Source organism: Contarinia nasturtii, unplaced genomic scaffold (assembly GCF_009176525.2).
Source record: "Contarinia nasturtii isolate CC-2019 unplaced genomic scaffold, AAFC_CNas_1.1 Cnas_scaffold_4328, whole genome shotgun sequence".
Lineage (NCBI taxonomy): Eukaryota > Metazoa > Arthropoda > Insecta > Diptera > Cecidomyiidae > Contarinia > Contarinia nasturtii.
This window is the reverse complement of record NW_022201623.1, coordinates 5,108-17,283: the sequence shown is the minus strand read 5'-3', so window position 1 is coordinate 17,283 and position 12,176 is coordinate 5,108. Positions and strand designations below refer to the sequence as shown.

General features: G+C 33.5%; 4 protein-coding genes and 2 long non-coding RNA genes across 6 annotated transcripts; 4 read left to right on the top strand and 2 right to left on the bottom strand.

Annotated features, from left to right (window-relative positions):
- Positions 1 to 939: 939 nt before the first annotated feature.
- On the top strand, positions 940 to 1,628 carry LOC116350969 (the record flags this gene model as incomplete). Its single annotated transcript, XM_031782987.1, has 1 exon — positions 940 to 1,628. A coding segment is annotated over one exon (381 nt), but the record flags the coding sequence as incomplete, so codon positions are not given.
- On the bottom strand, positions 1,367 to 2,271 carry LOC116350965 (protein DPCD). Its single transcript, XM_031782984.1, has 3 exons — positions 1,897 to 2,271; positions 1,597 to 1,833; positions 1,367 to 1,539 (listed from the first exon to the last, which is right to left on the bottom strand). The coding sequence occupies exons 1-3, from the start codon at positions 2,161 to 2,163 to the stop codon at positions 1,420 to 1,422; spliced, it is 624 nt and encodes a 207-aa protein (XP_031638844.1). The 5' UTR covers positions 2,164 to 2,271; the 3' UTR covers positions 1,367 to 1,419.
- Positions 2,272 to 2,386: 115 nt separating this feature from the next.
- On the top strand, positions 2,387 to 5,554 carry LOC116350964 (heat shock 70 kDa protein cognate 5). Its single transcript, XM_031782983.1, has 5 exons — positions 2,387 to 2,588; positions 2,894 to 2,937; positions 3,379 to 3,957; positions 4,034 to 5,138; positions 5,211 to 5,554. Exons 1-5 carry the CDS (start codon positions 2,508 to 2,510, stop codon positions 5,436 to 5,438), a joined length of 2,037 nt encoding a protein of 678 aa, XP_031638843.1. The 5' UTR covers positions 2,387 to 2,507; the 3' UTR covers positions 5,439 to 5,554.
- Positions 5,555 to 6,864: 1,310 nt separating this feature from the next.
- Positions 6,865 to 7,877, top strand: LOC116350968. The gene is made up of 3 exons (XR_004202067.1): positions 6,865 to 7,355; positions 7,451 to 7,740; positions 7,863 to 7,877. It is a non-coding gene; the product is annotated as an uncharacterized LOC116350968 (long non-coding RNA).
- A 1,720-nt stretch (positions 7,878 to 9,597) lies between these two features.
- Positions 9,598 to 11,476, top strand: LOC116350967. The gene is made up of 2 exons (XR_004202066.1): positions 9,598 to 10,799; positions 10,896 to 11,476. It is a non-coding gene; the product is annotated as an uncharacterized LOC116350967 (long non-coding RNA).
- On the bottom strand, positions 10,170 to 11,730 carry LOC116350966. The gene is made up of 4 exons (XM_031782986.1): positions 11,524 to 11,730; positions 11,277 to 11,423; positions 10,683 to 11,207; positions 10,170 to 10,581 (listed from the first exon to the last, which is right to left on the bottom strand). Exons 1-4 carry the CDS (start codon positions 11,591 to 11,593, stop codon positions 10,490 to 10,492), a joined length of 834 nt encoding a protein of 277 aa, XP_031638846.1. The 5' UTR covers positions 11,594 to 11,730; the 3' UTR covers positions 10,170 to 10,489.
- Between the last annotated feature and the right edge of the window lie 446 nt (positions 11,731 to 12,176).

Sequence of the window (12,176 nt, the reverse complement as noted above, 5' to 3'; positions counted from 1 at the left end):
TGCTGCTGCTGCACAGCATAACAATAAAACCACGCAATCGCATTCATAAAAAATTTACATTTTTTAATTTAGTTTTATTAATAAAATAAAAACAAAAATGATGAGCCGTCATTAGGTGTAAAAAATAGAAATGTTACCCAAAGCGAGTCGACCTTTGTGTGTTTGTATATATTGGTACCGCTTTGCAGCGGTATAGACGTATGAAATCACACTAGCCGCTGAGTAATTGAATTATAATATTTATTTTATTACATAATTCGTCACGATATTAATTTTTTTTATCTTTTTTGTTCACATTCACATTCTTTTTATATATTTCTAAATAAATAAGTCTCCAACAAAATGTAATACAATAATTAATATATAACTTGCTTGACAGCAGATTTCGATAGGGACAACTAATGACATTTGTGATTTGACATCTCGGCCACGGTTTGGCCTGTCTGAAATGTATAAACAATAGCAAAATTACACTGATTTTGAAATCAAACTTGCAAAATTTCGGCTCGCTTCGCTCGCCAACACACGTTTTGACTTGTTTCTCTCATGCAAAATTTGTATTTTAGTTTTCCATATAAATACCCCCTCCCCCCCTCGAGACCAAAGTCAATTTGACCCCCCTGATCAAAAAACCGTGCGCATGTGTGATTCGGTGTAAAAAAAACTTCTATGAGTGAATAATATTCACTGAATATTAACATTTTTTCAGATGTATATTCTTAAAAATAATTCTAAGTTATTCAAGTGGTGATCAGGATTTGTTTCTTCCACAAGATCAATTACAGCTACCAAATTTCGAGATTGTTTACTTAAGTGATTAAATATTTATGTGGTCTTTGGATTACTCTTAAAGTATAAATAAACATATAAATTCATTAAACATAAATGAAATTTCCCTGTTAAATATCCTATATAACTTAATTTTTTTTGTCGGATTAGGTAAGAGAGTCATACATTCGAAGGCGCCTATTAACTACTGATCGTGCAATTGAGCGTTTATGGCAGAGTGAATTTAATTTGGATCAGTTAGCAACTATGGCAACATCCACAATTGCGATTCCTGTTCCAGAGCTCATTGTTCCACATGTTTGCGTTGAAACGAATACCAGAGACCAAACGTCCAAATTGATACATCACATCCAAATTGATACACAAAAAAAAAAATCTGCTCATGAAAACAGATATTTGAATCGAAATCTCACAATTCACGATATAGAGAACGAAAGAGGAAGACCTCTTTCAAAATACGATAGAAATATGTTGATCTTCAACTGGTTGCATTCCCTTGACGAGTCAGCAACAACTGAAAATATCAATTGAAATAAAAAATTTCTTATTGCTATTTTGTATAATGATATAATTCTCGTTAACTTTCAATTAGACGAAATTTATTATTATCATTTAAATGATGCTTAAAAATTAAAAATCTAGAAGTTTAGTCAAATTAACCAAGTCTACGTTTTCAGCCTCGGTTTCTACTTCTTGAAGCATTTTTAATGTGTCCTGTTCCATTTGCTGAACTAATTCCGGCTTTCGATACTAAGAAAAATTGAAATATGAAAAATATATTAAATCGAAATAATGAAATAAACTTACTGTTATAATCAATGTATTGTGCTGATGTGAAATGGACATTGCTTTTTGTTGTATTTGAATATTGCAACGGCTTAGTTCAGGAATTTGAATCTCTTTGAAATACTTTTTATTCTTAGTGCGAATTATTATGGCTCTCTTTATATTATCTGCTGTTATGAGATAATTTTCCAGGGGATACGGAAGGTTCCGAATACGCCATTCGATATTATGTCGAGTTATTCGTTTCGTAAGTATCGGCTATAAGGTAAAATAATTTTTTGAATAACATATTTTGATAAAAGAAAAATATAGTTTCAGTACCGCTTTGTTTGTTTCTTTTATAATTTGATTCAAATCTTTTGTGTTTGATATTGTATCACCCAATTCTATCTCCCAACCATCATCTGTGGACAGAATATTTTGTTTCTTTTTCCATGCACGTCGAAATAAAATGCCCGTTTCCATATTGTATTCTTCGCACATTTCTTTACTATCGTTGAATTTGTAATAAATTTTACGAATCTTTCCTGAAATAAATGATGATTTCTCCGCATTTTTAATATAGTTCATCCAATTTTCATATGACATTTTTTGTGGTCAACTTGTTCTTGTTTTAGATTTAGTGAAAATTATTCAGCATAGCTTAAATTGAAATAATATAACTCAATAATATAATGAATAATATCTTATAGTATAATACTGTCAAATGTGACTAGAAAATTCTAGATTATTCGAATTGAAATGTCAAAATATGTTATTGAACGTTCCCATTTATATTTTCCTTTGGAATGATATTACGCCATTACAAAATTGAACTGCACACACGTGAATCAGTCATTTATTGAGAACCTTAGCACGCTATAAAGTTAAATTTGTAAATTTTACAAAGTTTCAGTTTCATATTGTTTTACCAACTAAAAATTGTAAAAAAAATGTTATCAGCATCACGATTCGCTTCGCGTTTTGTCGAAAATCAAAGCATCAAAAAGAATTTTTCTTCAATTTTATCGAAGGTACGTGAAGACTAAATGTATTTCTATGAAATTTGATCTTATTTGAATTTTATAATTGCCTTTGATAAATTGAAAACACTGGTGATTTTTATCATTTGTTTGAAGTAAAAAAAAGGAAATCCATGAAAAATTAATAATAATTTTACATAGTTAACACGTGTATATTATGAAAAATTGCTATGAATTTCATAATTGCCGGTTAAATTGCCTAAGCAAAAAAACATTAACTCTTGATTTTAAATAATACATTAAAAATAAAACTATCTTAATTATATATCTTGTTTCTTATTTCAATTTTCATGAAGTATGGACAATACAGTGGAGGAAGTGTTTCCCAGTTCCGATGGAAGTAAGTTTGATATTGTATAGTGTCATCATAAAAACAACACAATACTATTTCTTGAATTTCATCATGTAATTGAAATCTTTTGGAATTGAGAATATTTTTCAAATATTTATATAATCACAGAGTTGAAATCACTCGCACATGTTTCCTCAGAATCTAGTTATATATTTTCATTATTATTGAATAAAAGAACGTTAAATATAATTCAATAATTTTCATTCTCGAATTAAATTTAAGTTTGAGGTTATCTAGTTGAAAATAAAATAAAAAAATATTTTTTAAATAAGTTCATTTTATGTAGTTCATTTAACTACATATAAAATATATTCTTCAACTAGATTTCAGATCAATTTAATTCTCACCAACTTTAAAAACATATAAACGAAGTGTATATTGACAGGAGAGTACTCAGCATTTAATATTATATTTTTATATATTTTTTAGATCAGACACAGTAAAAGGTCCTGTAATTGGTATCGATTTGGGAACAACAAATTCATGTGTTGCTGTTATGGAAGGAAAACAAGCAAAAGTAGTTGAGAATGCGGAAGGTGCTCGTACAACTCCATCACATGTAGCATTTACGAAGGACGGTGAACGTTTGGTGGGTATGCCTGCAAAACGGCAGGCCGTAACTAATTCTGCAAATACATTTTACGCTACAAAACGTTTGATTGGTCGTCGTTTCGAAGATCCAGAAATCAAAAAAGATATGAAAACTCTTTCATATAAAATATCACGAGCTTCTAATGGTGATGCTTGGGTTCAAGGTTCTGATGGTAAAGTATATTCCCCCAGTCAAATCGGTGCTTTTATTTTAATGAAAATGAAAGAAACAGCTGAAGCATATTTGAATACGCCGGTCAAAAATGCCGTCATTACTGTACCGGCCTATTTTAATGATTTACAACGTCAAGCTACTAAAGATGCAGGACAAATTGCTGGATTGGATGTGCTTCGTGTTATAAATGAGCCAACAGCCGCAGCTCTCGCCTATGGCATGGATAAAGCTGAAGATAAAATGTAAAAAAAGACAAAGACATTTTAAAGACATTTAACATTTTTGCACCATGTTAATTTGATTTATTAATTTTTTCAGTATTGCCGTATATGATTTAGGTGGTGGGACATTCGATGTATCAATACTGGAAATCCAGAAGGGTGTTTTCGAAGTCAAATCAACCAACGGCGATACATTGCTTGGTGGTGAAGATTTTGACAACACCATTGTCAATTTCCTAGTGAGTGAATTCAAAAAAGAACAAGGAATAGATATCACTAAAGATCCAATGGCAATGCAACGTTTGAAAGAAGCCGCTGAAAAAGCCAAAATTGAACTATCGTCCTCAATGCAAACTGACATTAACTTACCATATTTGACCATGGATGCATCGGGACCTAAACATATGAATCTGAAGTTCACTCGCGCCAAATTGGAGTCTTTGGTAGGTGATTTGATTAAACGAACGATATCTCCATGTCAAAAGGCTATAAATGATGCTGAGGTGAAAAAATCTGACATTGGTGAAGTACTGCTTGTAGGTGGAATGACACGCATGCCAAAGGTTCAATCAACAGTTCTAGATATCTTTGGAAAACAACCTTCACGGTCAGTAAATCCAGACGAAGCTGTTGCGGTTGGTGCTGCAGTTCAGGGTGGTGTGCTCGCTGGTGATGTTACTGACGTACTTCTTCTTGATGTGACACCACTTTCGTTGGGTATTGAAACACTTGGAGGTGTTTTCACGCGTTTAATATCACGTAACACAACAATTCCAACGAAAAAATCTCAAGTATTCTCAACTGCTGCTGATGGACAAACACAAGTTCAAATCAAAGTGCATCAAGGTGAACGTGAAATGGCAGCAGATAACAAACTTTTGGGAGAATTTACTTTAGTTGGAATTCCACCAGCACCACGTGGAGTCCCTCAAATCGAAGTTGTTTTCGATATTGATGCCAATGGAATTGTACACGTATCAGCCAGGGATAAAGGTACAGGAAAGGAGCAGCAAATAGTGATTCAATCATCAGGGGGTTTGAGTAAAGACGAAATAGAAAATATGGTTAAGAATGCTGAACAGTATGCACAAGCTGACAAAGTAAAGAAAGAACGTGTAGAAGCAGTCAATCAGGCTGAGGGAATAGTGCATGACACTGAAGCAAAAATGGAAGAATACAAAAATCAACTCCCACAAGAAGAGGTAAATTATACATAATTTGTATTTAAAATTAAAAAAATCCTCCATTTTTTATGTATGTTTTTTTTAATTCAGTGTGATAAATTGCGCGAAGAAATTTCAAAAGTAAGAGAATTGCTTGCAAACAAGGATAATGCTGATCCAGAGGATATAAAGAAAGTGACTAGTTCATTGCAGCAAGCTTCATTAAAGCTTTTCGAATTAGCTTACAAAAAGATGGCTTCTGAACGAGAGGGATCCACGTCCTCACAGTCAACAGAAGAAAGTACAAACAGTGAACAAAAAAAAGAAGATAAGAACTAAGCAAAAAAAATTATATACTTCACCCAGTTTTTGTTTATATACCATATGATGAATATTCCTTCTTATTATCTGTTTCACTTCCGTTAGAATTGAATAAAATAAGTAACAAAATCATTTTTCTACTCTGCATTTTTTATGTATATGTAACATAGATGGTGACGTAAATTTTTTTAGTGAATCAATTTTTGCGCGATGAAATTTTTTTCCCAGAACAAGTTGTGGTCAATTCTTCAAAAATGTTCAAATCGGCATAGCTTTATGTGCTCTTCTTATTGAATCGGTTGGTTGACAGTGGTTTCGATGTCGAAATCCGTCGAGTATTTTTGGTCAAGTTCAATGCAAACAAATATTTCAGAGCACTGAAAAAAAACCCACGGCATACAACAGCATACATATTGGACAATGAATTTCGTGTTTTTCTCATCGAAAACGACATCGAAACCAAATTGGATTTCGAAAATGCCGATCAAGTAATGAAATTTGCGATCGAACGATACGAGCTAAATGCAATTAATCGTGAAAATGAGGAGATATTTCAAGAATTTGGGTGCAACAAAACATCAAATAAATAAAACCATGACTGGTAAATTTAATACATATACTTTTATTTACATCGCATATTCAATCGTTCATCACTAAACTAAATTTCAATCGATGTTAATCTCTTTCTTCATCATCATCATCAAATTTTCTATCACAGGTACAAGTACGTTTATGAATTGTTGAATTTGCAACGTGTAATTCATGCGCACAATGCAACCAATCCGCATCGAAATTGGTCATCGTGTGTGGCGGTGCCACAGTCAAGCAATGCCAAACATCATGCAAGATTCGACACAGAAGGATTCATACGGCTAACAAATCTCTTGTATGAAACAGGGAGTGGTGAAAACATCCCATCTACTAAAGGACGGTTTTCGCATGCCCAACACAATTTCGCATTTTGGCGTCGATTTGAAAATTTGGACCGAAAATCAATAAGCCGAGTCAACAGTTTTACTTTTCCTTCACCACCGATGGATGTTCAGTCCATCTGAAAATGATTCGGCGGTCCATGTTAACAACACCAACACCCATAATAACAACAACAATGATGATGATGGTGATGATGAAAATAATGCAGTTCCGAATCCAGAACAACCGGATGCAGTGCCGTCAATCATTCAACGTGCTTACGATTCAGGACAAATTGAGAGAATTATCGGTTGTGATCCGGGCTACAGAGAATTTGTGGGTGTCGTACGAAAGATTCAGCGACCGATAATGAAGAAAATTTTCTGAAATCATCAAAAGAGTGGAACCATATGACCGATTTTTTCGACCGTCAATACAAACTGAAGCGATTTACGGGGCGCGTTTGAGAAAAAACGTCGTAAACTGCACAAAAATCGCGAAATCTATGAAATGCCATCAAAGAATAGCGCCGACTACCGTACCTATCTGGATTACCAGCTGGATGTATTCAATGAATCATGCAATCTATTTCTTTATTTTTTTTTCTCTCTCTCTCTTGAGTTGGTTTGATTTGATTTGATTTCATCTTATTGATGTGTGTTATTCATTCTTAATTATTACAGATAAAGTATCAAAAACTTTTCAAAATAAATTTCATCTTATTAATGCATATAGACGTTCGCAGGTAGCATTGCATGTGTTGGTGAAGCAAATGACAAAAGTCGATCGAAGAATGTCGGATGCTGAGAAAACAGTGGTATTGGCATTTGGGGGTGCAAATTTTGCATCAAACTCCCCAATCAAAGGATATCTAGGGTGTCCGCATCGAGCATTGCAACAAACGGCACGTGAATATGTATTCGTTTTGTCAATCAACGAACACAGTATATCCCAGAAGTGTAGTCGATCAGGACGTAAACTCAAGAAACGAAGAAGTGTGCCAGAACGTCAATCAAAAGACCGGTAAGTTGTTTTTGATTGGCATACCGTTACCAATGAATGAAATTATTATTATTGATTGTATTTGCTTTTCTTAATTGTTGAACAAAAAAAATCAGTTTTCTAGTTTGCCCCAACTGTAAACCGGTCGAAGATAGCGTTTTTCACCATCCAATTCAATGGACAGGCAGAGTTCATCGTACTTACAAAAAGAAACATACAAAATGTAGAAAATGAGAATCTCATTGTTTCAAACAATGATATCAAGACATAGTAGTGGACGATGCTAACAATTACTAGAAATAGTAAGCATATTAATTTTCACAGTTTTCACAGTGATAAATGATCTCAACACTGCCAGTACCAAATCTTAAATTAAAGCAATGTTGTTGTTGTGGTCATTGATTTTGTAAGTATTTACTTTACTTAACTATAAAGTATATACTTTTTTATAATTTCTTTTTCCATTCTGTTCCATTACGCATTGATTAATTTCCATTTTTTCCATTCTTTTCTTCTGATCAACTCTAGGTAACTGCCTAGGCCTAATTAAAATTAATTAAAAGCTTATTAATATAAAAACTTGTTTCTTCCTTCCGATTTTTTTTTTAAATATGTCGTTGTAAAGTAAGAAGGAAGCCATAAGAAAACCATAGATTTATTGCCTAAAACGATAAAAAATAAAATTCACGTATAGTTGGCGCTGCATTCTATGCAAACTTGTTTTCCGTTGCAGCGGACTAAGTGGAAAGTATATGCTTATTACATACAGTATGTTTCATTATAGAGAGAGGTTGATTTAACTACCACAAATTTCAAATATCCTAAAAATGTTTTTGGTGTTGCCATATGAGACTCTAAGCTACTACGCCAATTAACAATGACAGCTCTCAAATCAGTACAGTGTTTGTTGTGCAACGAAAACATTATTTCCGAACATTTTCATTCACGGTTTGAAGCCGTTTTTCTGCATTTGCATCCAAAAGGACAAAGAATGTCGATCACATCGACTGCTAAATACATTAAAAAGTCAAAAGGGTTCGTAATAAAGTGAATCCAGCAGTATAAGCATGAAAAAAAAGTGAACGACCAGCCCAATCTGAAGCCAAACTGAGCCTCCTCGCAACAGGAAGATAAACGGAGAGTCAAGTTGTTCGATAAAAATTTAGGTATGTTGTTGAGCCAAGGTGTTGAACGGCTACGCCGTCTTAAAATAGAGGTCTCGCGCTCTACTATCAGGAGAAGATTAGATGTTGCCGGTGTTCGTTATCGCAGTAAATTGAAGAAACCGCTTTTGACAGAAAACCAGAAGAAAAAGGCACTGACGGGGCAAAGCAAAATTCAACAAGAGATTGGAGCGAAGTTATATACACTGACGACTCAGTGACGAGTCATTCTTTTGGCTGGTGAATAGCACTACCCATGCCTAGTCTAGAGCCCAAAAGAGAATGGTCGTTCGCACGGTAAAGTATCCGAAAAAGGTGCATGCTTATGGTTGCTTTTGTGAAGCTGGTTCTGGAAAGTTGACCATATTCACGGGGATTCCAAGCGCCGTGAGGATGAACCAACATTATTCATCGACACAGTTACCCATCGCTAAGAAGTTCTATGGCAACCACAATTCGAATTGGCTTCTATTAGAAGACAACGATCCAAAACACAAAAGTCGTCTATGCAATGCTTGGAAAGAGGAAAATGACATTAAACAAATGGACTGGCCGCCACAGTCACCCGATTGCAATCCGAACGAAAATTTTTGGGCTATTATTAAGGCATGGCTTCGTGGTAAAACATACCGCAATTTGAAGCAGCTCAGTTCATTCATTCAGCGCCAGTGGAAAGGTTTTCAAAGCGAATATGCTGAAAATTTGAGCAAAAGTATGCCGAATAGATGTGCCTGTGTGATCGAGAAGGCAGGAGAATGGATTAAATATTAATTTGTGGCGCCGTAGCTTAGATACTAAATAGAATGTATATAAAATAATTTTGTAAAACTCTTGAGTTTTATTATAAAAAATCAACCTCTCTCTATAATGAAACATACTGTAGAATGTAGCGCCAACTATACGTGAATTTTATTTTTTATCATTTTAGACAGTAATCTAATCGCTTCTTTAAAAATCAATATTATATTACTCTACAATTCCTGATCCATTCCTTCAATTCGTTTTCCACTTTCCATTCTGTACTATTACGTTCCATTAATTCTACTTCTTTCATCGCTACATTGTGACAAAGCCATTCAATACACCTAACCTCGCTTTGTTATCTACATTTTATATTGACGTTTAAATAAAAAAAAAACACATTTAGCCGCACACTGTGTGTTTATTTCCAATGCTAATTTCAAAACGAAAGCAGAATTAAATTGTGATTGAAGTGCATGGATTGATATTATTTATGATTTGCCGCGAAAATTAAGATAATTTTTATTGAACTTTTCTAAAACCAACATGATGATGACATCATGATGTATATTTATTTTATTTCTTTTTATTTGCCATTTCATATTAAAGTACTGAACTCGGTTATAATTTTTGGACCATAAAAATGACATTAATTGACATTTATACGAGAAAAAATGAAGGTCGACGTCGAAAAATGAAGGTCACCCACGGAAATTCGGCAATTCAAACTAAATAATGGATTACTTTAGAATCAAAGTTCACGACGTGCAGAAAAGAATGAAAGGAATTAAAATGCTTACCAGAACTATGGATTGTGGAATGACTGCTTCAAAAACCTTGAAATTTCAATCTGAAATATTTATTACTGGTAATTGTCTATGGAGTAAGTAAACGTCACTGAAATGAGAAAAAATTTAAAACACAAATTACATAATTTTATTTTGAATTTAATTTATTCTATAATTGAACATTGAATAGAACTTAAGCAAGAACAATTTCTAATGAATTCTTATTATTGAGGATTACGTATCAATGTTGTCAAGTTAATCGAGCAAAAGACAGTAGGTAAAAATAATGGTAACAAGTGTTTTTTACAATGAGGTTCACACTTTTGCATTAATACTCGTCAAAATCGTGCCATAATTTGGCATTTTCTATTAAATTATTAATTGCATTTCCAAAATGGTCGTTTTCGTATTAATTTCAAATTTCAGATACAACATAAAATATTGGTGACTGCTGTTTATTTTTTTATACAGCAGTATGACGTTCAGTTGATTGTTGTCTTCGAGATGTGCCATTTGAACCGTATGCGATTGCATGTGATCGAACAGCACCTTTACCTAAAATAATAATTTACCACAAAATAATAAATTTTAAAAGCATACTTGGATTAGATAATGAATATATATATGATTTGTATATATGAACCCATTTTTTTTACCAGTTGAATAGGCATTTGCAACGGCAATTGTACCGCCAGCAGCACGTCCAAAGCTAACTGGGAAAAAGGTGTAAACTGGCGATCCTCCGTTTCTTAATGGTTTGCCTGGCTTTTGTGGTACGTATTGATCATCATCTTCAACATCATATTCATTTTCATCGTGCTTTTCTGGGATGTCAAGAGCAATATGAACCTTCTTCTTTGGTGTTTCAGGTGCTGTTGTTGGTTGCACTTGTACTTGTGGCTCTTCAGCAGCAATAACTTTACTTTCTGGTTCTGGGGTAAATGGAGCAAGTGGAACAACAGGTGCAATATTTTCGGTGGAGTCATTAAGTGTTTCGGAAACTGCTGGTACGACATTCAACGGAACAACTTCATTGTATTGATCTTCACCTTGATCAAATTGAACAGTTCCTTGAATAGGTACTTCTGGATAGGCTTCAGCAATGGCCTCAACATTACCATCATTGGACGATTGCTCTTGAGCAACAGCATGTGGGACATCCTCAGCGGGAACTTGATTTTCTATCGAACAAAAAACAACATTTTGCAAAAATTATGTTAAATTATTATTATAACCTAACCTAAGTATACCTCTAACTACAGTTCCAGCAGCTATAGAATCACCTAGGGCAAATGCACTTGTACTACCAGCTGAACGGCCATACTGAGATGGTGCATAGTGCACAAACATTGCTTGATGGTATGGATGATAGTATGGCATGTTGTAGTATAACATTCCTTTTTATCGAAATAAAAATAGACAAAGATCAATAAATTGAATTTCAAAAGAACACTGCACAAATTCATCTTAATTTAAAACTTTTTCTATATTATATACCATTTCGAGCTGGCAATGCCGATACTAATGAAATGAAATACAAAACGCTGACAATTGCGCAGGCCTTCATTTTGATTGAGTTTTTTCGTTTCTTTCAAAAATTCTGCGAAAAATTGGTACAATGTAATAAAACAAATAAAACAAATGTATTCGATTTGGAACTAAACTTCTTCAATGAACTTCCACCGTTCGAATGATGATTATTTCATTGAATCCAAAACATTTTATACTTAAATCGATCTTAGATGAAATCCGTTTGGTATTCATGACAAGAAACGTTCGATTTTTTTCTCTTATGCATATTAAAAGAATTTATTGGGTTTTGGAATAGAAAATTTGTTATACGCTTATTTTTTTTTATTTCATTGTTATACGCATAATAACTATGTTTCTTTTTTCGCATTTGAGGAAATTGAAGTCAATTAGAAGGACTACATTCATTGAGTAAAAAAATTCTTTGCAAACCTAATGACTCATCCTGTGCGCGTATCAGTAATTTGAATTAATTCATCTATGAAACTGTTCGCACATGTTTGACCCAAGTTTGTTTGTGTATTTTTGGTCATTTGCACTATCGATTCGAAAGAGATAGAGAGAAACCTATCGCATACTCTTATGAATGTTAATGTTCTTTGATATCTATTGTGTTCATC